Raw genomic sequence first — 26,364 nt, 5'->3', positions numbered from 1 at the left:
CAGTGCAGCTTGAGAGTGTAATTCCAAGATCAGGTACACGTCCACACACTAGCTCTGCTTGAGCAATGTGCTAGAAATAGTGTGGCCATGGTAGTAAGGTGGCTGGCTGCTTTGGCTGTTCAAGATCCTAGGTACGTATGTACTCGGGTGGCCAGGGCTGGATTTACACACAGATATGCACAGACTTCCCAACTCTGCACTGCCAAGCATACCCCCAACCCTCCCCAGAGGCCCACTCTCCCGTGCCCTGGCCGCACTCACTGGCCCTACTGGGAGGTGACTGTGTCCATTGGGCTGAGCTGCCAGTGTGGCTGGAGCTGGTCAGAGACCGCTGTGGCACATTGGGAGTGGCACAATCAGCCAGGCTGGAGCAGGAGTGGGGCCTGCCTGCCCAGGCCGGGCTCCTTCAGGACCTACTTGCCCGGCATGGCCCTCTGAGTTGGACTGCTGAGCTCTTCCCCTGCCACAATGGGGTGCTTTGCCTTCCCTGCTAGCAGGAGCACATCAGCAGGGCTGTGTGGGGCTGTCTCCCCCTCAACTGACCCTGTCTCCTCCCAGGACCTGGGAGCAGCTTTGAATTTTTAGGTGCCCCTAGAGCGCCGGCGCCCCTAGGCATGTGCCTACTGTGCCTAATTGGAAATCCAGCCCTGAAGGTGGCTAGCCCTATACAAAGCTTCAGAGTGTTTGTCCATGTATATATTCCACTGTTGGTGCGCATGTCCCCAATGTATTCGAGTCTTGATTATTTTGATGACTAATGTCTGTTGGGGCTATGCCTTACCCCTTCCATGTCCTTCTGCCTCTAATCAAGGGTGGAGCAACCCCAACTACCCCTCAATTCTTTCTCACCACTTATGTTTACCAGCCTCTTTGGACAGAGTGTGGCCTGTTTACTGTGTAAATAGGTGTTTAATGAATACCTAATTAGTGATTAGGTTTAGTGTTAGTAATTTGCTAGTATTTCCTTTCTTCCCTTTCTGTAAGGAGACTGCTGCTCTGTTTGCATGTGAATTACCACTAGTACTGGGATCAATTTCTTAAGACTGAACACTAATCTCCAATCTTCAAAAAAATTGCCTTTCATGTGAAGCTGTAATGCCTCTAAATGTTGGGCATACCTGATGTTTATCATGTCTGGGAAAGGAACACATTAAAGTGATGGGCCATTTGTAAGTCATTTTCTAAGGCCTTGTCTACACTACACAGTTGTCCACCACATGGTCTGTTGGAATCTTGAGCATAGATTCCAAACATACTTGATTGTCTCCTGAATTTAAAGAACTCTGAACTTTCCATGAACTTGTTGAGGGTACATCTTGCAGCTCTCCACCTTCCAACACAGTTGGGCAGATGCAGACAAGATGTACCAGTGCCTTCTGGCCTTAAACTCTATGAATCTTAAACTTAAAGGGTTTGACAGTTTACAAATCCACCCCCACCCTCTTTCCCCCTGGCATACAGTTATGGAATCTTTCTCCCTGGGATCTGAATATTGCCCTCAAGGGGTTAATAGGCCTATCTTTTGAACCTTTGGCTACATGTCCCTGTTCCATCTTTCCATTAAAACAGTCTTCTTGGTCATCATAACATCAGCCAGAAGTGCAGAGGAGGTGCAAACTTCAGTCATAGGGCCTCAGTATATCACTTTTCATAAGAACAGGATGTCATTAAGACCTTACCCAAAATAGTCTTTCATTTACATCAGATTATCCACCTCTTTTTTTTTTTTCTTTTTTTCAAAACCACATGCAGATTTCCTTAGAGTGCTTTCTTTCTGTATAAACAGAACTAAGCCATTTAGAGCATCCTTTAGATCAGTGGTGGGCAGCCTGCGGCCCATCAGTGTAATCTGCTGGCAGGCCGCAAGACAGTTTGTTTACATTGATTGTCCACAGGCATGGTTGCCTGCAGCTCCCAGTGGCTGCGGTTTTCTGTTCCTGGCCAATGGAAGCTGTAGGAAGCAGCATGGGCCACAGGAACGTGTGGGCTGCCACTTCCCGCAGCTCCCATTGGCCGGGAACAGTGAACCATGGCCACTGGGAGCTGCGGGTGGCTGTGTCTGCGGATGGCCAGTGTAAACAAACTATCTCGTGACCTGCCAGCAGATTACTCTGACGGGCTGCAGGTTGCCCACCACTGCCCTAGGTCATTCATAGCATGTGCATTAAAGTACAGGCTGTCTCAATACACTCTAACTGAATAATGGCTTGTATCAAATTTTATGAATTGACTGATTTTTAACCCTGCCTGTAAGAGTCACAGCTCACTTGACTAGGGCACAAGCGATCTCTGTTGCTTCTTTCAGAAACGTTCCCATTCTGGGTGCTTGTAGAGTAGCTATGTGGTGTTAGGACGGGGTAGGCAACCTATGGCACGGGTGCCGAAAGCAGCACGTGAGCTGATTTTTAGTGGCACTCGCACTGCCCAGGTCCTGGCCACCAGTCCAGGGGGCTCTGCATTTTAATTTAATTTGAAATGAAGCTTCTTAAACATTCTGAAACCTCATTTACTTTACATACAACAATAGTTTAGTTATATATTATAGACTTATAGAAAGAGACCTTCTAAAAACGTTAACGTATTACTGGCACACGAAACCTTAAATTAGAGTGAATAAATGAAGACTCAGCACACCACTTCTGAATGGTTGCCAACCCCGTGTTAGGATATGTGTTTGTACAGTGCTACTCTATTGTGGAAGCATCTTGATTAGACCCTAATTTTGGCAAGGCCATCCTACAATCACTCAAAAAAGAAGTTGATATTTAACCTACGGTAACTGTGGGTCTTTGAGACATAATATCTAGATAGATTCCATGATCAGCCCCCCTTCCCTGCTATTGTGGAGTCTGATAACTATACAGAACCCAGATACTAAGGAACTGAGGGGAGGTTGGTGCTGCCTCACCCTTAACGCCCTTAGCTGGAGACTTGGAGACACTTGGTATACAAATGCTGCCCCAAACAGACACTGCTGAGCAAAATAATCTAGACCTGATTGCATGCCAACAGTGAAATATATATGGATAACACATCTCAAAGAACCACAGTTACTGTAATGTAAGTACAGTTTCTTTCTTCCCCTGACAAATGACCTATCATTTTTTCCATCATCTTTTGGGTGTGTGTCTGTCATCCAGTACAGAAATGTTTAGTGTATTGGATGCTGTGGAATCGTTTATTGTAATTCTTTGTAGTCCTTAGATGTTATGTTTTGAGACCATCAGGGGTCCCTTGGATTAGTGAACAAAGTTATTCATGATCAAGCACAAAACACAGGAGTTTGTCCTTGCGGTATAAGCATGTGATGTTTGACAAACACTAATAAAGGTTGTTTAGAAAACTTCTGCCCCATCTTTATCTGTAAAACTGTCCTATGCAACTTTCAGAACGGAAAAGCTTGCAGAAATATGTACTGACTGCGTGTTTGTGATGTCATTCAAGTGTTGCTTATATTATATATTTGCAGAAGTATTTTTGCAAAGGGTTAGAGACTGTTTAAAATACTGTTTTGGAATAACAGGATGATCTTGTACAGTACTGTACATTGATACATGTGTTGAAATTGCCAGAGTAGATGAACTTTGAATTGTCAATTTAGTTGTTTGATGGTGATAGAAGAGACCAGAAATTCTACAGTTTCAGTTACATATGGTAGAATCCAAAGGACTAGTAAAAAATTGTATTAATTCATGGGGGGGGAAAAAAGAAAAGGAGGAAGAAAGGCATACAGATGTGGTCTTCTGAGCATTTCAGACTGTTTTCCAAAAAGAGATCCCTTCAACTTTTCTATCCTTGGTATACTGCAGTGTAAATTTTGAACTAGTACCAAATCAATTTTCTTCATTGCTAGCAGTAAACTTTCCTGCTAACAGTGCATTGCTAACAGTGACCTCAAATTCCTTTCTATAGCTAATTAAAAGCAGTACAGCTATAGAAATAGGGGAATGCTGCACTGCTCTTATGTTGGTGGCAAACAATCTGCTTAAGCTAGGATGGGGAGGGGAGTGCTGCTGATGGATAGCACAACTCCTTGAATTTTGCCGTGACCAGATGACTGTCATGTGATGAATGAGACATTCTTGAGAAACCTTTGCATTACATAATCCTTGCTCTTTCTGTAATGTTTATGCTGCGTCTTCTCTGAATTTGTAATTATAGCAAATTACTGATGGCAAACTTGTATTTCAGCTTTCCCATCTTAATAAATCAACTTGTCACATTAATTTGATGCATTTCTGCAGCATACAGATACATTACTGATTCAAAATATTCTCTATAGGGTTTATAACAATAATAGTTACAAACTGCTCTGTCATCTGTGAGCATTTTAACTCGTATGAGCAAGTGCTTTTTGCATATTACCCAGGATTTGATTGAAAAGTACTACCTGTGTGGGACAGGGAGTTCTCTAGAACCCTTGCATATTATAGCCCTGCCAATGTGGTTTCCCACACCTCTCCTATCACTGTGTACCAACGGGGTAGTAAATGTGCTTTCCTTGGGAATACAAATGGGCAAATGTGTGTGTTTGTGTATGTATTGCTGGAGGAGGAAACTGATGAGGTGTGTGTGAGAGAAATTTAACTGATTTTTATCTTGTCTGCTGATCTTGTTTTAGCTTTTTCCTTTGTGCTATTTAAAAGCTTGCACTGTCTAGTATCTACTGAACTGATAGGATTCTAGTTTGTTAGTATTCTGCTTCTGTTACTATTAAAGGAAAAATGTCTAGATGGAGGCCTTTCTCCTAATATTTATTTTATATTTTCTGTATCCGTTACAATATTTAAAAATTCTCTGAAATTCCGTGATTTGAAACATTTGCCACTTTGGTACAAAGTCGCTTCATTTTAAATAGTTCTTTATCATGCAACTAACTAACACAACTTCCTCTGTTTAGGTACTTTCACAATCATGTGTTTGGTATGGGGAGTGCGGAATGAATCCTGAAGGTAAAAGATATAACTGCAAATATACAGGACTACCAATACCATTACCAAAGGATGGATATGACTTAATGCAGGTATGTTTCTTTTGGACTGTTCTTTTAGAAACTAGAAAGTAAATAGAATATGGGCTGGGATGTGCATAATAAGACCTAAATATAATTTTCTACAATAATCTAAGTTCTTGGGCCTTAAAACACGAAATGGCTGCACGCATTATGGAACTGAATGCTGGTCCTAAGCAATAGCACCAGTTACTTCACATCTTTGTTTAATAGTGTTTAGGTGAGCCCCCTGATACTTATTACTCTGCATTATGCCTAAAAAAATTGGTGCACACTTTCAAGCATGTGTCACTGCCTTGTATGATTTTAGGTCCTGCCAAATCCATGCCAGTACTTTGTATATCATTGAACTAACACGTCTGAGTTTCTGTTACAAATCTTCAGATTAAATTTTGTTCTCGGGTAGATTGTCTGCACAGTGACAAAAAAAAAACCCCAAACTCAACCCACACCCCATGGCAATGAGTCTCAGAGGCTGATTCAGTTGACTTGGGCTCATAGGGCTAAAAATATCCATGTAGATGCTCAGATTAGGGTTGGAGCCTAGTTTTTTGAGACTGAGGGAGGGTCTGAGTACCTGGGGCCTGAGCCCAACTGCTATTTTTAGCCCCACAGTCTGAGCCTGAGACAGATGATCCGGTGTCTGAGACTCGCTGCTGTGGGGTATTTTTGTTGTGTAGACGTAACCCAAGTGTTCAAAGTAGTCTGAACAAAATTGCTTTGTATATATATTTCATGTTTAATGGCTGATGGCGTTAGGCCCAGGACTGTTTCATAAATTTGCCTTTGAAATCTCTTCTGAGATTTATCATCAAAGTACATTAACAAACTGCAGGAATAAATCATTCCAGTTGGGATGTGTACATGCCATCTTGTCTGCTCCTTCAGTACTCTTTTATACTATATTTACGTAGGGGTGAATTGGTGAGCTAGACCGTGTCCATGCAGGTCTAAAAAGACACACAGTCCCTTGCAGACAAGAAGAAATTTCTTTTCCCCTCTTCCATAACAAATCATGTTAAGTCAAGTTCAGTATCCTGACAGCTTTCTAATTAAGATGGTAATGTTATGAATTCTTTGTCACAGAATCAGAGTGACTAGTGTTCTCTTAAATTACTTTCTACTGACATCTATGTATGAAGTTGTTGTTAAATGCCTTAATCCTCCTTTTTTTCCCCACTTGATTATAATTTGTGACCTTTTTTATTTAAGGAACTCTGCCCAGGTTTATTCTTTGATAACGTTAGTGTTTGTTGCGATATTCAGCAGCTTCAGACTTTGAAAAATAACTTGCAGCTGCCTCTGCAGTTTCTCTCCAGGTATGCTGACAAACAGCTTGAAATGATTAGCACTTTGTAATGTGAATGAATAAAAGCACATTCTGTTAGCTGTTTTTATGATCTGACAAAAAGAAAATTGGTGTTACTGGGGAAAGCTTGTCAGGAAGAAAACTTCATGGGAATGGTTGGGAGAAACTTGTATTCAGGGACAGTGGTTCTTTCTATTGTTCACCACGGGAATGTAGGCTCCCTTTTGTCGTGTCTGGGCCCCACCCAAAGAACAATCTAGACTTTGTTTTACTGTCTATTTAATTTAAACATCACCTTTACAGTTCCTGCCATTTTTGGTGGTAACAGGGCAACTCCCTAAGTTTGTTTCTGAGTTGGTTTTTACTCCTTTCTTCAATCCTCACAACACTGCTGAATTGCAGTTAGGAGAGACAAGTTTTCTTAGGAGTGACATTTGATGAAGAAAATCTAGAATTATTATGTAATTAGTAGATGCAGCACTTAAGCGTAAGTCTTGATAGAGTAGTTTGCAAGACTGAATTACTCATATTTTGAGTCCTCAGTAGTTTTAATTGTAAGAAACATTTACCTCTTCTGGTAAAATGTTTTTTTCAGAGTGAATCTCTTTGTATTTGTGTGTGTATGTGTACATGTATGAATCAAATCTCATGTTTAACTGGCTTTTTTTCTTCTGCAGATGTCCATCTTGTTTTTATAATTTAATTAACCTGTTCTGTGAGTTGACCTGCAGTCCACATCAAGTTGACTTTTTGAATGTTACAAATACCGTACCTTATTATGATCCTGTCACAAAAAAGAACAAAACCAGCATCACAGAACTACAGTATTATATTGGAGAGAGTTTTGCCAATGGTAAGCAAACCCAGTTCAGTTACTATGCTACTTAGGTATGGTATGTTGTGAATGCCTCACACTCCATCCAGATTTTCAGATAAACACATTGTCTTTCTGACCATAGACTTCTTTCAGTAGAGGAACTGGGAGAGAGGGAGTGGAAATTATCGTTTTGATCATTTGACATTTGCTTGTAACTTACCTTAGAATCTTTCTTGGCCAAGGTAAATGCCTAAAACTATAGCAACGGACCCCTTAGAAAAGTGTTATAATAATAAGCTGCTTAAAATATTAACATGAATGTATAATTTCAGTTCTAGAATGACCACCTGTGGTTTTGCTGAAGTGGTTTTGCATTATTATTGTAGTGCCTAAAGGCCCAATCAAGATTGGGTCCCCATTGTGTTAGACGCTGTACAACATGTAATAAGAAATAGGCCCTCTTATGAAAATCTTACAAGGTATTGTCAGTCAAGTCTGAGAGAAACAATGAAGTCTTGCATGAACATATAGTGGCTTCAAGGTTTGGTGTAGGGCTTTCATTTTTGAGAGTTGTAGAAAATTGCATTTTGTTTCAATGTGACAAATGAAGTCTAGAGACTGGTGCAGTAAAGTTGCTCCTGTTTTCATAAAGCACTGCTACTTTTTAAAAATACATGACAAAAGATTAGTCCTAGTGTTTTTCCAATATTTAGGAGTATACACAAGAAATTAAGACAAATATTATTCTTACAGAAGTGTAAAAATTTAAACAGTTAAATTCAGTCGACATTACAAATTTGAACCTTTATTGTAACTGGGTCTCCTGACCCAGTTGTAATTATAAGGTAGATTTGGCCTCTCAGTCACCTTCTTATTTTCATACTATATTTGAGATTATTTGGAATGAAAGGCTGAATAATAAAAATGTACTTCATGTGATAGTTAAGAGGGCCTCCTGGAACATCCTCCTCCTTCTAGGTACTCAGGGTTGAGTATCCCTAGAAGTTCCTCCATTAAGTACATTAGGATTTGATAAAATCAGTTTTCCATCAGTTCTCTCTTCTCCTCTCTTTCCACCCCCGCCCCCCGATGTAAATTCTGCATCTGCTGTTTTAAAGCTTATGGCATCTTCTGTGAATTTAAAGAACTAAATTTGGACTAGTTTACTTCCAGAATTCAAAATGCAAAATAAACTTTCAAAATTATATTGTTTTGTTTAATAGCATGGACTTATTATACTTTCCTAATAACATGTTTTCTAGCCATGTATAATGCCTGCAAAGATGTGGAAGCACCATCAAGTAATGATAAAGCATTGGGGCTACTATGTGGAAAAGATGCTAAAGACTGCAATGCTACCAATTGGATTGAGTACATGTTTAGTAAGAATAATGGACAGACTCCTTTCAGCATCATTCCTATTTTTTCAGGTAAGAAATGGAAATTTTTTTCTTCTGTGTAAGGCCCGTGTCCTAAAAGTAAGTGTTTACACTGTATGCATTGTTGTGGGGTACAGGTGGTCGTAAAATCCAATAATGTACTAGAATAACATGAGAATAGTATATTACGCCAGTATAAACTGTATAGTTTTTAATACTGAACTAGAGAGGATTTTAATTGTTTTTGGCTTCTGGGTGATTGTTGCTGAATGTTAGGCCATGTCTACATCTAAAATTTTGCAGCGCTGGTTGTTACAGCTGTATTAGTACAGCTGTATAGGGCCAGCGCTGCAGAGTGGCCACACTTACAGCAACCAGCGCTGCAAGTGGTGTTAGATGTGGCCACACTGCAGCGCTGTTGGGCGGCTTCAAGGGGGGTTCCGGGACCGAGAGAGCAAACCGGGAACGCCGCGGTTTGCTCTCTCGGTCCCGGAGCCAGCCAGCAAACCGCGGGGAAGGAGACCTGCTTGCTCGGGGTTCCGGGACCGAGAGAGCAAACCGGGAACGCCGCGGTTTGCTCTCTCGGTCCCGGAGCCAGCCAGCAAACCGCGGGGAAGGAGACCTGCTTGCTCGGGGTTCCGGGACCGAGAGAGCAAACCGGGAAAGGAAACCAGCTTCGCCGCGGTTTGCTCTCTCGGTCCCGGAACCCCGAGCAAGCAGGTCTCCTTCCCCGCGGTTTGCTGGCTGGCTCCGGGACCGAGAGAGCAAACCGCGGCGTTCCCGGTTTGCTCTCTCGGTCCCGGAACCCCGAGCAAGCAGGTCTCCTTCCCCGCGGTTTGCTGGCTGGCTCCGGGACCGAGAGAGCAAACCGCGGCGTTCCCGGTTTGCTCTCTCGGTCCCGGAACCCCGAGCAAGCAGGTCTCCTTCCCTGCGGTTTGCTGGCTGGCTCCGGGACCGAGAGAGCAAACCGGGAAAGGAAACCAGCTTGATTACCAGAGGCTTCCTCCTTCCACGGAGGTCAAGAAAAGCGCTGGTGAGTGTCTACATTGCATTACCAGCGCTGGATCACCAGCGCTGGATCCTCTACACCCGAGACAAAACGGGAGTACGGCCAGCGCTGCAAACAGGGAGTTGCAGCGCTGGTGATGCCCTGCAGATGTGGACACTCTCAAAGTTGCAGCGCTGTAACTCCCTCACCAGCGCTGCAACTTTCTGATGTAGACAAGGTCTTAGTGTTGTTGAGAAGCACCACATTACACTGAAACAAGATAGCAAGGTAGATAATTATCTCTTTCAATAGTGATTTAGAACAGCAGATTCTCACTATCTTCTAACTGGATCCTTTTATTCAGTAGTAAGAGGTGAGCTGTTCAAAAGGCAAGCAGTTTAAAAATCTCTGCAATATTTCTTAATAGTTTAGATTTCTGAGAGTTTACTTGGAGTGAGAAAAGTGATTAAAGTTAGGCCATGGCTACACTTACAGTTCTGCAGCGCTGGTAGTTACAGCTGTGTTCGTACAGCTGTGTAGGGCCAGCGCTGCAGTGTGGCCACATTTGCAGCACTTGCAACGCTGTTGGGAGTGGTGCATTGTGGGCAGCTGTCCCACAGAGCACCTCGTCCCATTTTGGCGCTGTGGCTTGTGGGAAGGGGACAGAAGGGTGCAGGTCTTTCCGCTTCCTGTTCCAACGCCCCGTGGTGCTTTGCTACACATTCCGAGCAGTTTGGTGGCATTGAGAGTCTGCAGCGCGATTTCTGTTACAAATGGAGCCCGAGCTGCTGAGGACCTTGCTGATGAATGTTGCCAGCACATCACGCATGGCAGTGGAACTATTCCTTGAGCTGCAAAGTGACAGTGAGGAGTCATGATGATGATATTGATTCGCCTGATGCTGAAGACAGTAAATTGCTTGTGGCAGTAACAGACGTGCTCAGCACCGTGGAACGGCGCCTTTGGGCTCGGGAAACGAGCACTGAGTGGTGGGATCACATCGTCCTGCAAGCCTGGGATGACGAGCGGTGGCTGCAGAACTTTCGGATGAGAAAAGCCACTTTCATGGGACTGTGTGCTGAGCTGGCCCCTACCCTGGGGCGCAGGGACACGAGATTGAGAGCTGCCCTGCCAGTGGAGAAGTGGGTGGCTATTGCAATCTGGAAGCTGGCAACTCCAGACAGCTACCGATCGGTGGCGAACCAGTTTGGAGTGGGAAAGTCCACCGTTGGAATAGTGCTGATGCAAGTTTGCACAGCCATTAATCGCACCCTGCTAAGAAGAACCGTGACTCTGGGGAACGTGCAGGACATTGTGGATGGCTTTGCACAAATGGGTTTCCCTAACTGTGGAGGGGCAATAGATGGGACACATATTCCTATTCTAGCACCACCCTACCTGGCATCCGAGTACATTAATCGCAAGGGGTATTTCTCCGTGGTTCTCCAAGCGCTTGTGGATCACCGTGGGCGTTTCACTGACATTTACTCAGGATGGCCTGGAAAGGTGCATGATGCACGCATCTTTCGGAACAGTGCCCTGTTCAGGAAGCTGATGGCCGGGACTTTTTTCCCAGATTGCAAGATCACAGTAGGGGACGTCGAAATGCCCACTGTGATCCTTGGAGACCCCGCTTACCCCTTAATGCCATGGCTCATGAAACCGTATACAGGGAAGCTTGACCGGAGCAAGGACCGGTTCAACTAGAGGCTGAGCCAGTGCAGAATGACTGTGGAGTGTGCTTTTGGCCGTTTGAAAGCCCGCTGGCGTTGTCTTTATGGGAAGCTAGATTTGGGGGAAAGCAGCATCTCCGCTGTTATATCCGCGTGCTGTACCCTCTATAATATTTGTGAAGGGAAGGGTGAAAGATTCAGTGAGGAATGGACCTCCGAGGTTCGACAACTAGAGGCTCAATTTGCACAGCCAGAGAGCAGGGCTACTAGAGAGGCCCAGCAAAGGGCTTCAAGGATTAGGGATGCCTTAAGGGAGCAATTTGATGCTGAGAGCCAACAGTAATGTTTGGTGCCTTTGCTGTGCTCGTTTTTCCCTTGGGGTACAGTATTTACCACTTTCTGCAATAATAAAAACTATTGTAAAAGCCATGAAATCCTTTATTCAAAATACAGTACATAAAAGGGCAGGGGGGTAGGGTGGTGGACTGTACATTTAGAGGTTTGAATATGTCCTTTTTGGATTGCTGTTCAATGTCTGCTGCACTTCAGGATTAATATGCTGCAGCGTCATGGGGGTGGAGTGCACAGGGTAAGGATTGTAGTTATCAGGACTGGTAGGTGATCGTACAGGTGTTGGGGACAGCTGGGGGTAGTAAGAAACAGGCTGCTGGAGAAGGGTGTTTTGTGCAAATACTGGGGAACAAGAAAGAGAGCTTTGGGAGGGGTGTAGGTTACCACGGTACAGATCTGCCTGCATGGCTACGAGAGACTGGAAAGAGTCAGTTTGGCGAGCCAGGAGGCTTATCAACTGCTTCGATGTTTTTCTTGTAGCCAATTCCTTTCTCCTGCTTTCTGTTTGCCTCCACTAATGCATTTTCTCTCTCCATTCCTGCGTCTTCCTACTTTCTCTGGCGTACTGATTCATAACTGCTTTGATCAATTCTTCTTTTGATTTTTGCGGATTTTTCCGCAAGTTCTGCAAGCGACGGGTAGGCGGTGATCTGGCTGCATTATTCAAGGTCACTTAAAAAAACATAGATAGAAACATTGTTTATTATCACACAGTGAAGGAGTTTGTAAACTTTTTGTAGCATCATTCCCACATACCTAACATAGCACAGAGAGGCCACGGAAGCAAAGGCATGGTGAGCAATGGGGTGAGTGTTTCTGCCCCGACTTCACCTGGGAAGGGGAACTGCCTGATGGCTCACTGGAGTTTCTCTGCACTGGGTAGAGGAGGCAGCTGGGGGCCTGCACAGGGGACAGGAGGGAACAGGAAGCTGGCGACCTGGGGAGGGGGGGAGGACCGCGAAGCTGCCGACCTGCGGGGGGCGGGGGGGGGGCCGGGAAGCTGGCGCCCTGCACTGAGCAATATCCCTACATTCTCAACAGGGTTTCCTACTGCCAGATATATCACTGCTGCGTGTTACCTGGGAAGAGAGGGAGGGTCTTCTACAGCAATGTGGATTCCGCCCTGGTCCCTATGCAGCTTGCCTGTGTGCAGCAATGGTTCCCCCACCCCTTGCGGCACAGTGGTGCGGATGAGTTAGCCTGACCGGGACAAGGACCACGGTGGCTCTCCCTATAAACTTGCGCAAGCACATTACCCACGCTCTGGCTGCAAGTTTTCAAGAGATTACCGAGGCCGATTACAGAGACGTGATAGAGCAAATCAATGGGCTATTCCACATTTAGGCATGCATGCATGCAGGCAGCCATAACCCCAACCCTCCTCTCCCAAAACATAAAATCTGCTTACCCGGAACATGTTCCTCTGCTTCTTCTTCACCAGCAACTTCCCGCTGCTGCGACTGGCTAGCCTCCTCCTGGCTTGAGAAGAGCTCCTGGCTGCATGAAAGGATTAAAGAAATGTTGTCTGTACCTTTAAGCAAAGTTGTTGGAATGTTGCAACCAGGTGTCAGGAATATAGACATTAACATAGAACAATTGCACCGTTTAAGAATATGTGAGTGGCCATGCAAGGCCAAAACAGTCTTATTTATACAGATAAAAGAGCGGGAATTAGACAAAGGGACAAAGAAAGCAAAACAGGAAAATTAACCTGGGGCACAGCATGCATAGCCTATTTCCTTACTAACTGTTATCGATCTAAGGCTAATGCTTCACCAATTGCCCTTAAACGGTGCAATTGTTCTATGTTAATGTCTATATTCCTGACACCTGGTTGCAACATTCCAACAACTTTGCTTAAAGGTACAGACAACATTTCTTTAATCCTTTCTATTCTTACTATATAATTCATTCTACTTTCACAATCCCTCCTGTTGGTCAGGCGTACGCCATGACCAACCCTTACTGAGTTCCACAAATTAACCGTTCCTTATCTTAGTTCATCAGCGATATTCAAAATCATCATATTAGCACTCTGTTTTGGGGCAGTCATCTGGGTGACACAAGTCTGAATACAACAGGAGATTAACTGAAAGCATACAAAAATCACTAAGATTCCAAACAGGATAGTTAGGGCTCCCTGAAACAACCAGTTTCCTATGCCAGAGAAATTGAACAGGTTACTTAGCCACTTCCATAAAGAACTCAGCTCTTCATGAGGAAGATATGCGATTTGTTCTAAGTGGCTAGCGTGATCTATTACCTCATTGGTATTGTCAGGTATAAACACACAACATTCTTTTCCAATGAGAGCACAGGTCCCTCCTTTGGCCGCCAGCACTATGTCTAATGCTTGACGGTTTTGGAGGGCAACCTGTCTGATCACCCCTGTTTCTTTGGCCAGGGTTTTTAAACTTTCTCCGGTTTCACTTGCCATTATTTCAACCACTGCTTGTAACCTTAGGAGTCTTTTTGTGTGGTGTATTACTCCCCCAAGTGGGATAAAGGAAGTGCCAATGGCCTCTTCCCAACTTAAGGGGCTTATGTTATGTATATACCATTAGGCATCTAGTAATTTCAGGCGAAAAAGAAGGGACTTACGGAGGCGTTCTCGTGGGAGGGACTCTAGTACCCAGAATTGTGGGAAGAGTTGGGCGGGATAACAGATACCTGACCAGTTAGCTGGTAATACAATATAAGCTTTGGTTCCACAAACCCAATGATGGCCTATTAAGGCCGGGAAGGGTCGATTGCATCCATTTGTTACATAGGTATCTGCAAATGAGGAGTAATATCCTCCAAAGGGCACAGGGTAATCCTCCTTACGAGGAGTGGTAATATTTGTATGGCATTGGAAGATTGTATTATTTTTACTAAGATGGATTTTTCTGTTTGATCCCAGGTTGAGAAAAAATTCATATCTCCATACCCAGTCCGCCACTCCTTAGTTTTGTTTGAATAATCCCATACACCATTTGCCACAATATGCTGAAGGCAACAGCTTGTTCCCAGATCCAGTCCTGTCCCATTACACACCCAACACCAATGACCTTTCCCCTCCACCACACTTATCCATTTAGATACATTTATTCCCACTGCTTCCCAAGTGTCATTGCTGTTCCATGTTTTGTTAAATGGACAAGGTCCTCCAGTGAGGTCTGGGGAATTGAGTGGGATAGCCAGGACAGGAACACCAGCTTGAGAGTGGGCTGGGATGTGGCTGCAGACCCAGCATTTAGAAATATTAAGGGTCTGATCTATCCACACTTGCTGCTGGATAAAAGAATTGTCATTGTGGGCACCCCAGACCTTAAGATACCAGCAGCCGAGGAACAGGCGCCACCAGAGGTGCATGTTGGAGGCAAGGCCCTTCTGGTTCTGACAACCTCAACTGAGGGAACTGCACTCACAGTTTTATGTCCACCAGGCAGCAGGCGCCAGGCTCACTACTGCTGCTTCTTGGGCCTTGCTTTAGGTCGTCGTCTGCTTCTGGCAACCCTTATGAGAGCGTAGATTGTAAGGTATTGCAGGCTGTTCCTCTACGTCTTCTTCTGGAGTCAAAACTGACTCTGCGAAGTCCTGAAGTGTTGTTTGGTTCGCCGGGGAGGGTGTCTTCTTACACTGTGAAGCATGTATCCACGCTGCAATGCCAGATAGCTTAAAAGCTGTCTGGGTAGTAAGCAGTACCTGATGAGGACCCTGTCACCGAGGTTCCAAGGCGTGTTTTCGATGGTGGTGCCGTACGTAGACCCAGTCACCTGGTTCAAGGTTGTGGCAGGCGTCGGAGGTGGGTTCCGTCGGCCAGGCGGCTCGAACCTGTGAATGGAAGTGACTTACAGCTTGCATTAATCCCTTGCAATATTGAAGGAGCGTACTGTGAGTCAAATTCAAGTCTGGGACTGGAGTAATGGTAGCCACAGTTCGCATAGGGCGTCCCATAATGATTTCAAAAGGACTCAGTTTATGCCTTTGGGATGGAGTGGATCGCATTTCCATAAGGGCTAGTGGTAAAGCTGCTGGCCAGCTTAACCCTGTGGAGTCACAAATTTTAGCAAGTTTATTCTTAAGTACACCATTTTGCCTTTCCACAGCACCTGCACTTTGTGGGTGGTAGGGACAGTGCAACAGGTGTGTGACATGTAATATATGATCCAGGTGTTGAACAATTTGTCCAGTAAAGTGTGTACCCCGGTCACTGGACAGAGTGGCAGGAATTCCCTTGGCAGGCATAATATGGTTTAACAAACATTTAGCAACGGACAGTGAGTCAGCCTTGCGACAAGGAAAGGCTTCAATCCAACCAGGAAATAAACATACCATAACCAAAATAAATTCAAATCGTTGACACTTAGGCATTTGTACAAAATCAAGTTGCCAATGCAAGAAGGGTGCTTGGGGCAAGCCCCTGAATCCCTGAGCCACTTTTACAGGTTTACCAATATTGTGGCTTTGGCAAGTGGTGCAGGTGGCACAGTGGTGGGCTGCAAAAGAGCTGAAATGGGGAGCCCACCATCCCGCCTTAGTTAGAGCAGACACCATTCCCTCCTTTCCGACATGCGAAACACCGTGTAGCAGGGCGGCCAGCGATGGGTAGAATGAAAAGGGGGCTACAAAGGTACCAGTGGGCGAACGCCAAAGGGAATCAGGATGTAGAGAGCAACTCTGGGCAACCCAGGAATCTTTTTCAGTTTCTGGGGCAGAGTCCTGGAGCAGAGTGAGGGACGGTGGTGGTATAGAAACAGAGAGGGAACCTAGAAATGCATCTGGGGAAGGTTCTATAGCAGCAGCATGTTTAGCAGAGGTATCAGCAAACACGTTACCCTTAGCAACATCAGTGTCTGCCATTGAGTGGCCAGGGCACTTAACAATAGCCAGGGCAGAGGGAAGTAAAACCGCATACAAGAGAGCAGCGATATAAGGGCTGTTCTTAATAGGGGTACCGGCAGAAGTAAGGAAACCCCGAGCTTGCCAGAGGGTACCAAAGTCATGTACAACCCCAAAAGCATAGCGAGAGTCAGTGTAAATGGTGGCGGAGCGTCCCTCCGCCAAAAAGCAGGCACGGGTGAGGGCAACTAATTCAGCAACTTGTGCTGAGGTTACAGAAGGTAAAGGTGCAGCTTCTAGGGTTTGAGAGTGACACTATAGCGTATCCTGCAAGGAGACGACCTTGGTTGTCTCGAAAACAGGAACCATCAGTAAACAAAACAAGGTCAGAGTTAGGGAGAGGGACATCAGAAAGGTCAGAGCGCGGGACGGTGATAGCAGAGACAGTTGCAAGGCAGTCATGAGGATCACCGTCATTAGACAAAGGAAGGAGAGTGGCAGGATTTAACTGAGAACAGCGCTTTATAGTGATATATGAGGCCGACAGCAGTAGAAGTTCATACCTGGTAAGGCGAGCGGAGGAGAGGTGGCTTGTATTGCGTTGTAACAGCAGAGTTTCTACAAAGTGAGGGACCATGAGAGTAAGGGGGGAGCGAAGGACAAGGGATTCAGACATTTCGACTAAGCGTGCTGCAGCAGCCACAGCACGCAGGCAGGGGGGCAGGCCTTGGGCCACAGGGTCCAAAGTGGCAGAGAAATAAGCTACTGGGCGATTCCTGCCTCCGTGCACCTGAGTGAGAACTCCAAGTGCACATCCAGATTGTTCATGGCAGAAAAGGGTAAAAGGCTTAGAATAGTCTGGCAGCCCTAAAGCGGGGGCCGAAGCCAAACCTTGTTTGAGGGAAACAAAGGCAGAGTCTGCTTCAGGTGGCCATGGCATGGGATTAGGCACAGAGAGTCGAGTGAGTTCCTGTAGAGGTTTTGCAAGGGAGGCGTATTGGGGAATCCATTGCCTGCAAAATCCAGTCATGCCTAAAAATTTTCGGAACTGGTGTGGAGTGCAGGGTCGGGGAAAGCTAAGAATAGCCTGGACGTGGGTGGGAGAAAGCATACGGGAACCCTGGGAGAGGAGAAAACCAAGGTATGTGACAGGTTTGACAAAGCTGTAGTTTAGAGCGAGAAGCCTTGTGACCTTTGTTTGCTAGGGCAGTAAGGAGCACTAAAGAATCAGTTTCTGAGGCAGATAACGAGGGGGAACAGAGGAGCAGATCATCTACATGTTGGACTAGAGTGGACCCAGATGGGAAAACAAGGTCAGCTAGGTCTCGGGCTAATGCCTGGGAGAAATAAGATGGACTTTCTGTATACCCCTGAGGGAGCGTGGTCCATGTATATTGCTGTCCCCTGTAGGAAAAGGCAAAGAGGTACTGGGAATCAGGGTGAACCGGAACAGAAAAGAAAACAGAACACAAATCAACAACAGTAAAATGAGTTGCAGCTGGTGGAATAAAAGCCAGGATCGTTGCTGGGTTTGGGACAGCAGGAAAAACGGGTATGACAATACGATTAATGGCTCGAAGGTCCTGAACAAATCGCCATGATTTGCCATCAGCTCTTCGAACGGGGAGGATAGGAGTGTTACAAGCAGGGAACAATAATGCCTTGCTCCTGCAGGACAGTTATGACCGGAGCAATGCCAGCCTCTGCCTCAGGGTTTAAAGGGTACTGAGACAGGCGAGGCAGGGGTTTGGAAGAGTCAACAGTAATGCAGACAGGATCAGTATTTAAGCGGCCCACCTCAGAGGGATGGGTTGGCCACAGAGAGGATGGGACCTGCGAAATTAGGTGCTCAAGGGACGGGACCAGTGGGCAACAAGGGACCGGAGTAGAAAGGGATGTTTCAGACAGCAGGGAGGCTACAGAATCACTCAGGGAAGACTGGGGAATTTGTAAATAGACCCCATCCGGGGAACAGTATATGGTGCAGCCAAGCTTACATAACAGATCCCGACCCAAAAGGTTTACCGGAGTGGAATCAGAGAGAAGGAAGGCATGATCCGCAGAAAGGGGACCAACCTGGACCGGTAGAGGTTTTGAAAGGGGATAAGGGGTTGGGACTCCCGTAATGCCCACAGCGGACACGGTTTTTCCGGAGCGGGGAACCTTAGGCAGGTCAGTAGTACGAACTGCAGAGAGCGAAGCTCCCGTGTCAACAAGGAAAGGGAGAGAAAGATCATTGATAGTTAACACACACTCACCCGTGGGAGTGAGAGGTAGTAAAGGGGCTAAAATTTCCTGAGGTTCCCCGGTGTCCCGTCATTGTTGTGGGGCAAAGTAAGGCTGGAGGCTGACTGGCTGTGCTGGCAGGGGGTTTAACTGGTTGTTCACAGAGTTACCAGGCCGGCTTGGACACTCATTCTTCCAATGTCCCGGCTGTTTACAGTAATTACAAACATCCCCATAACCCGAAAATCCAGTTCCCTGTTCCCTCCCACAACCACGTCCCCGTCCTTGTCCCTGGTATTTTCTCCGTCCCCGGTACTGTTTGCCCTGCCCTGAATAATGCTGTATTTGCAAGGCCATTAACTGCTGAGCTGATTGCTCTTCCTTTCCTTTTAAAGTACGTTGGCAGTGCTCTGCCACTGTTTGCAATTTGTCCATGGTTTCGGTCTCCCATCCAACACTTATTCATTTTAGCAGATTGCCAATAGCAGGCAGGAGACCATTAACAAATGCACTAGCCAGGGCGCCCTGTCCATTTGTATCTGGTTGCTGTATACCAGAATGTTGCAGAAAAATGTCAGTTAGCCGGGTGCGATAGTCGCCCTGGTTTTCTACCTGTCGTTGCTTACAGCTATTTATGGCAGTCCAGTTGGTTTTAGGAGTCCATACCCGAGGGATGGCTTCAAATAGATTTTTAACTCGTTCCTTACACTTTTTTCGGTATTTAGCAGTAGGACCAGTGTCTGGCAAAGTAGAGTGGCGGTCAGCAGCGAGCCAATCTGCTGCTGTGAGCCATTTTTCATGCTCACTAGGGGCTGTTACAAGTAGCTTGCACAGCTGCAGGAGGTCTGCCTCAGAGGGTTCATAAGTATCACACACTAACAAAAATTCCTCTGCAAATTTGGTAGGATTTTCTCGGGGCTTTGGAAAGCCTTTTATAATTGAAAGGAGCTCAGTTCGAGTCCAGGGTTTATAGCTCCAAGTGGGACCCCCGTCCTGGCCCCCAGTATGCATTATTCGGAGGGGAGCCTGGATATTTTTAAGGCCCAAGCGTGAGCTTTTGCGAGGCAGAGTTAGTCCAGAGGAATGGACCTCGGCAGTACCGGATGGTCCAGACGGGTCCGAACTGGAGATCTCTGGGAATTGTTCCTGATCTGGGAGATCTGGTAACAGTTGTTCCTGAGCTGGGGGCGTGGGTGGCCGTCTGTTGATTCGACGCAAGGCTGCCAGGCCAATTAATGCGTCTTCTTCATCCTCGTCCCCGGAATCTAGCAAGGGGTTTTCTTCATCTTTTCCCACCAGGAGACAGGAGTATGAAGGGGGGTCTGCTTGGAGAACAGGGTAAAGGGGAGCGCTCAGTCTAGTGGTGGGAGAGGAGGTTTCCAATAAAGATTTTAACTTATCATTTGAATCTTAGAGAGGCGAGTTTTGATTCTGTCCATCTACGATTTGCCTCTTCCCACCATTGCATGAAACAATCGACTTCTCCTTTTGCCAATTTAGTTTTAGATTGGCCGAGTTTGTCTTTTAAGACGTCTACTCGATCCTTATCCCAAGATCCTAACAGTGGCCACTGAGTTTTGGGATCTCCCTGAGTTAGCCTAGACCATTTTTCCAGAAACTTACAGGAGTCCAGACCTTTCCTAAAATACATAAAATGAACCGGAGTTCCTTTAGGGAACTGCCCTGGCTTAGATGTCTGGTTACCCATACAGGAGGACTTCACACACCAATCACACAAGAAGGAAATTAGGGTTCGTCAGAGCGATGCCCAGTGCAACACACAAAAGGAGCCCACAGGCTACTGCCTCAATCGCCCTTGCTTTCACACTAAGGGTTTTACCCAAGGTGTGGTGCAGCTGCGATTGTGCAGATTTCACTCACTCAGACTGCAGGGACAGGAACCCCTTGGTCGGCCAATCCCCAGATAGAGACGGCACCCAGACTCGCACTCCACAGGGAGGACGGATAGACACAGAGACAGGACAGTCCTCAGTCCGGACAAAACACAGAAATAATTACCTGACCAGAATCCTGATGTCAGATCCCGGGATCCCTACCAGAACAGAGTGGGAACCAACAGGTTCGATGGCGTAGACTTCACTGTGGTCGTGTGCCTTTCCGTTCTAGTGGAGGACCGCTTGGGCCAAGTGCCCAGGTGCCAGCTGCCGCGGTCGTCCTACACAAACGGTCAGGAATCACACAGCCCCAGTGAAGACTGTTGCCATCTCGGTGGAACCTCCAAATTATCAAAGTTAGAATCAGGACTCACAATTTGTCAGACCACTCTGTTTATTGGCGCAGCGCTCCGCCAATAACATTCAGAATATGTGAGAGGCCATGCAAGGCCCAAACAGTCTTATTTATACAGATAAAAGAGCGGGAATTAGACAAAGGGACAAAGAAAGCAAAACAGGAAAATTCACCTGGGGCACAGCATGCATATCCTATTTCCTTACTAACTGTTATCGATCTAAGGCTAATGCTTCACCAATTGCCCTTAAATGGTGCAATTGTTCTATGTTAATGTCTGTATTCCTGACACCTGGTTGCAACATTCCAACAACTTTGCTTAAAGGTACAGACAACATTTCTTTAATCCTTTCTATTCTTACTATATAATTCATTCTACTTTCACAATATATATTACCTGTATGGCCCTGAGGATGTCACGTTGGCCAGAGCTGTGTGCTGATTGAGCCGCAAGTGGTCTGCTGGTTGAAAACTACTAGCGTAGTGTAAGCAGTCCTTCCCCTTTATATCAGAGTACAAATTTTTCCAAATATGTTGAGTTTGCACACTGTAAAATGTTACATGTGATTTTGGTGCTAAGAGTGAAGAAAATTAATAGATTTTAATTCATATATATTTTTTAAAACCACTTAACTGCTTGCTCTAGAACAGGGGTAGGCAACCTATGGCAGGTGTGCCGAAGGCGGCATGTGAGCTGATTTTTTTTCAGTAGCCCTCAAACTGCCCGGGTCCTGGCCACCGGTCAGGGGGTTCTACATTTTAATTTTAAATGAAGCTTCTTAAACATTTTAAAACCCTTATTTACTTTACATACAACAATAGTTTAGTTATATATTATAGACTTGTAGAAAGAGACCTTCTAAAAACATTAATGTATTACTGGCACACAAAACCTTAGAGTGGATAAATGAAAACTCGGCACACCACTTCTGAATGGTTGCCGACCTCTGCTCTAGAATCACCTCTGTATTGCCAAAGTTCACAACTTTTATTGCTAGTTTTATGATGTTGGAGACTTTTCTTGAAGCCCCAGCTTCCTTGGTTCTGTGGTCGTATGAGAATCTCAGGTTTCATATTTTTAAAAGTAAGTTTCTAGCCCTCATGGTTGTAGAGACAATGCTGAAAATGTGACGCAAGTGCATCCTGAAGGCTCAAAAATCAAATGGCAAATATCTAATGATTTTGGTGGGGCCTGACTTGTAAATTTTGAACTTTTGGGGATTGCAATACCACTTTTTTAAAAACCAAGAAACACAGAAATGAAATGAGTTTGCTGCTTATAAATGTGAGAGTCCTGTGGCACCTTATCGACTAACAGACGTATTGGAGCATGAGCTTTCGTGGGTGAATACCCACTTCGTTGGATGCGCATCTGATGAAGTGGGTATTCACCCACGAAAGCTCATGCTCCAATACATCTGTTAGTCGATAAGGTGCCACAGGACACTCTGCTGATTTTACAGATCCAGACTAATACGGCTACCCTTCTGATACTTGACACATTTATAACTAATTTCTCTGTGTTTTTTTTTAGATATTTCTGTCCGTGGAATGAGTCCTATGAACAATGCTACCAAAGGCTGTAATGAATCTACAGATAATGTTACAGGACCATGCAGCTGTCAGGACTGTTCCCTTGTTTGTGGTCCCAAGCCTCAGCCCCCTCCACCTCCTGCACCTTGGCTTTTGCTTGGTTTGGATGCTATGTATGTCATCATGTGGATCGCCTACATGGGATTTTTACTTGTATTTTTTGCAGTCATTTTTGGAGTCTGGTGTTACAGGTAAACAGGCAATTTAAAGTGCTCAATATTGATGCAAATAAACTCTTATTTTTTCTGTTAACAAGTTCAAAAATTATTTTGCACTCTGGGAAAGTAAGCAGAGTTTTGTGGTAAGAACAATAGTACTGTTTTCATGTACAGTGTGTAGAAATAGCGTATTAAATTGTTAACATTACCCATATAGGTATGTTTTTTTAAAAAAAAATCTTACATTAGAAATGAAAAAGTCAAAGTTCTCAGTAACTTAGCCATATACAGTGTATATTTATATGCATTTGAGTATTTTCATAGTCACATTTGTATAACCTTGATCTCTTCATTTCCTGACTTTGTGCATTTAAACTTATTAGTGTAGTCTATTGCATTTAGCTTTATTCATTTTTAAGAGCACTGGGGAGAGAGGACATTCCTTGTATTCATTATCACTTTAAATGGCCCACCTGAATTAAGTTTGTAACCTGAAGTGAATGCAGAGAGATGAGTTCAGAGCTTTGCTGCTGTTTTGGTTGGGAACAGTTTTCAGCAAGGGTGGGTTAACAGAGCACCAGAACCCTAGATTTTGTTGGAGGCAGCTGTTCTCATTGGGATGGATGCATACTTCTAACAGGAAAAATTGGGAACCGAATTCTTGGGGGTGGGGGGTGTAGTAAAATGTTCAGAAAATTGTTGAATTCTGATGCAGTTGTGGCAAAGAGCTGAAAATAGCAGGCTACACAAACTACTTTACTTTCATGTTCCTGTTTGTTTTTTGTTTTGTTTTTTTTCACCTGTCCCTGCAAGGGAAAGATCAAAAGCAAGTGGAAGATCTTGTTGTGCATTTCATTAAGAGTCTTACAATCTAATGCATGTAGCAGCAGCTGTTGTGCCAGGTCAGGCCAGGCAGGGAGAATGTGCAGTTATCTAATCCTATATGTCTTATCCCAAAGGTCTCTGGTAGGCCTGCTGAAGTCCCACGAGATAGCTACTTTGCATGCTCACTAACTTGAATTTGAAAATTATGTACGCCATCAGTTTATTATCCTTTGCAGAGACTCTCTCATTGAGAACTAGCAAGATGTTAACTTCAGAATATTTTTCTTCAGTCTTTTTTGTTTTGGGGGGAGCTTAAATCTTAAAACTTTCAGCATCAAGTGTATATACTTTTCATTCTCCCATAATACAAAAACGGCTAAAGAAACTTAAACTCAGCCTTCTCTTACTATCTACTGCTTCCTCTCAAGAATAAATAAATCACCTGTGGCCTGAGACAAAGCTTGGGAAACATTTCAAGCCCAAAGAGTAACTTTCTGAAAAGTTACAAGCAAATAAAAATAAACCTGTGTCCAAGGATTTTTCAAAAAACCTCCCACCGTTCTATCTAGACTATAGAGTAGCACTTCCACCATTGCTAACTGTACCTTACCAACAGTGGAAGTGAAAGTCTAAATGACATAGTGTGTACATCTACAGTGAAATAAAAAATCCCTGGCACAGCTGTGGCTCACCCAGTCAGCTGATGCAGGCTCTTGGAGCTCAGGCTGTGGGGCTAAAAACTGCAGTGTTTGTAGCTGTTCAGACTTCTGCTGCAGCCTGAGCTCTGGGACCCTGCAAAGGGGGAGGGTCCCAGAGCTTGGCTCCAGCCTGAGCCCAAATGTTCCTCACAGCCTGAAGCTTGCAAGCCTGAGTTTGCAGATGCCCCATCTCAGCTGTTTGCTTGCTGTGTAGACATACTCAGTGGAGAAAAAACTCTAGAGGCCTGTCTTCACCAGTTGGTTTACACCAGAGGTGGGCAGACTGCAGCCCATGGGCCACATCTGGCCCATGGGACCCTCCTGCCCGGCCCCTGAGTTCCTGGCCCGAGAGGCTAGCCCCCAGCCCCTCCCCTGCTGTCCCCCTTTTCCTGCAGCCGTAGCTCTCTCCAGCGCAATGCTCTGGTTGACAGAGCTGTGAGCTCCTGGGGCAGCGCAGCTGCAGATCCCAGCCTGACTGAGCTCTCTCTGCAGCGCGGTAGCATGGCTGGCTCCAGGCGGGTAGCATGGCTGTAGCACCACCGTGCCACAGGTGCTCCAGGCAGCATGGTAAGGGAGGTGGGAGCAGGGGGTTGGATAGAGGGCAAGGGAGTTCAGTTGGATGGTGAGGATGTGGATAGGAGTTGGGGGAGTCAGAAGGCGTGGAATGGGGGGTGTGAATGAGGGCAGGAGTCCTGTAGGGGGAGGGCAGTCAAGAAGAAGAGGGGGTTGGATGGGGTGGCGGGGGCCAGTCAGGAGACAGGGAGCATGTGTGGGGGGGTGGATGGGTGAGACCCCCTCTCCCCTCTCCTAACTGGCTCCATACAATTTCCAAACCTCGATGTGGCCCTTAAGCCAAAAAGTGTGTCCGCCCCTGGTTTACACAGTGCTGTGACAACAGCAGGAAACTTTTGTCTATGCTGGTTTTCCAAAGGCTCAGTAGTGGCAATAATAGAACTCCATGTATAACTTTTGACAAAAGCCCTTCCTGTAGCTGTGGGAGTATAAATATACAGACCCATAACAATGTGAAATAGTGGGAAGTGTAATAAACAATAACTGCCTTGTGACAAATGGTCATGAGCGTTGATCTCATCCCTATTGAATTCTGAAAAAATACCCCAAACACAACTGAAAACAAAAGCTGTTGAACTGATGGTAAACATGGCCCGCTTACTAAGCATTCTCACAAATGGCTTATCTACCCTAGAGAACTGTAACATCTTAACAACAGTACAATCAAATCATTGAAATCTATAGTGTGGTGTGGGCATGCTAGCCAGTCTGACAAGTGTAAACTTGCTAAGTACATTTACAGGCAGTTCTCTTTGCAAAGCTGGGGCTTGTGAAAGTAACCATCTGCAGCAGAAGACCTGTCACCAAGAGGGGTGGTGATCCATTAGGTCTGCTAAAGTTTGGCATATAATCTATGGCGTATAAGTAATCTTACAGGAACTTTGTATTCGGACAGATGTGTGTTACAGTGGAAGCAAGCGCTTGCAACACATCTAATGTAGACAAAACCACAAAATACATTAATGCTCGGATCTACACTGGCTACCAGTTGACTTCTGGGTTACAAAGTTCAAAGTATCTTGACTGACAGCTGTGAAAGGATTAAGTGGGTTTTGCTGATTTGCTGAACGCAATTAGAGAATCAGCAGTTCACTAATGGATTTAACTGCATGTGGATGGTGACTGTTCAGTAGTGGGTCAGTCCTTCACTCTGGAATTTACATCCTCCTGTGGTTTTCGTGAGCCTGGATTTTGGGACATGCTGCAATATTACATTTCCCCAGTTTGTGTGTATATAGATTCTAGGACTGAAAGGGACCTCGAGAGGTCATCGAGTCCAGTCCCCTGCCCTCAGGCAGGACCAAATACTGTCTAATATAAGTGGAGTTCATTTTGGGGTTAGGAAGACTTTTCAAGGGAGAGCTTTTTAACATTCATACTGTGCTAAGATGATACAAACCTAACTATATTATTTAAAATGAAGACCATGGAAGTAGATGTGGTTCCTGGCCTGCAGAGGTTATCTAACAGGATGAACAACTTATGAAGGGTGGATGGCTAAGGTCACAAGGAAATACATACAATATTTTTATATACTGTACACTTGGCTATTTGTTTAGCTTCATATGTATAGACTAGGTGGGTTTTTTTGCAGGTGTCACATCAGAGTTGGCCCTTCAGAAAGGGGTTTAAAGAAGTTGTGACCATATGGGTCTTTTCAGGGAAGGCCTAAGTAGTAGTGTTTGGAGA

The 26,364-nt window shown here is 45.2% G+C and overlaps 1 protein-coding gene across 1 annotated transcript in view; it reads left to right on the top strand.

The window, feature by feature from the left end:
* Positions 1-26,364, top strand: part of NPC1 (NPC intracellular cholesterol transporter 1) — a 66,747-nt gene that overhangs the window by 10,372 nt on the left and 30,011 nt on the right. The window contains exons 2-6 of the mRNA XM_030552918.1: positions 4,901-5,023; positions 6,224-6,330; positions 6,998-7,173; positions 8,400-8,567; positions 22,363-22,612. Of these exons, the coding sequence (XP_030408778.1) occupies positions 4,901-5,023; positions 6,224-6,330; positions 6,998-7,173; positions 8,400-8,567; positions 22,363-22,612 (824 nt within the window). The remainder of the gene's footprint in view (positions 1-4,900; positions 5,024-6,223; positions 6,331-6,997; positions 7,174-8,399; positions 8,568-22,362; positions 22,613-26,364) is intronic.

Source organism: Gopherus evgoodei, chromosome 2 (assembly GCF_007399415.2).
Source record: "Gopherus evgoodei ecotype Sinaloan lineage chromosome 2, rGopEvg1_v1.p, whole genome shotgun sequence".
NCBI lineage: Eukaryota > Metazoa > Chordata > Testudines > Testudinidae > Gopherus > Gopherus evgoodei.
This window is presented reverse-complemented; position numbering and strand designations above follow the sequence as displayed.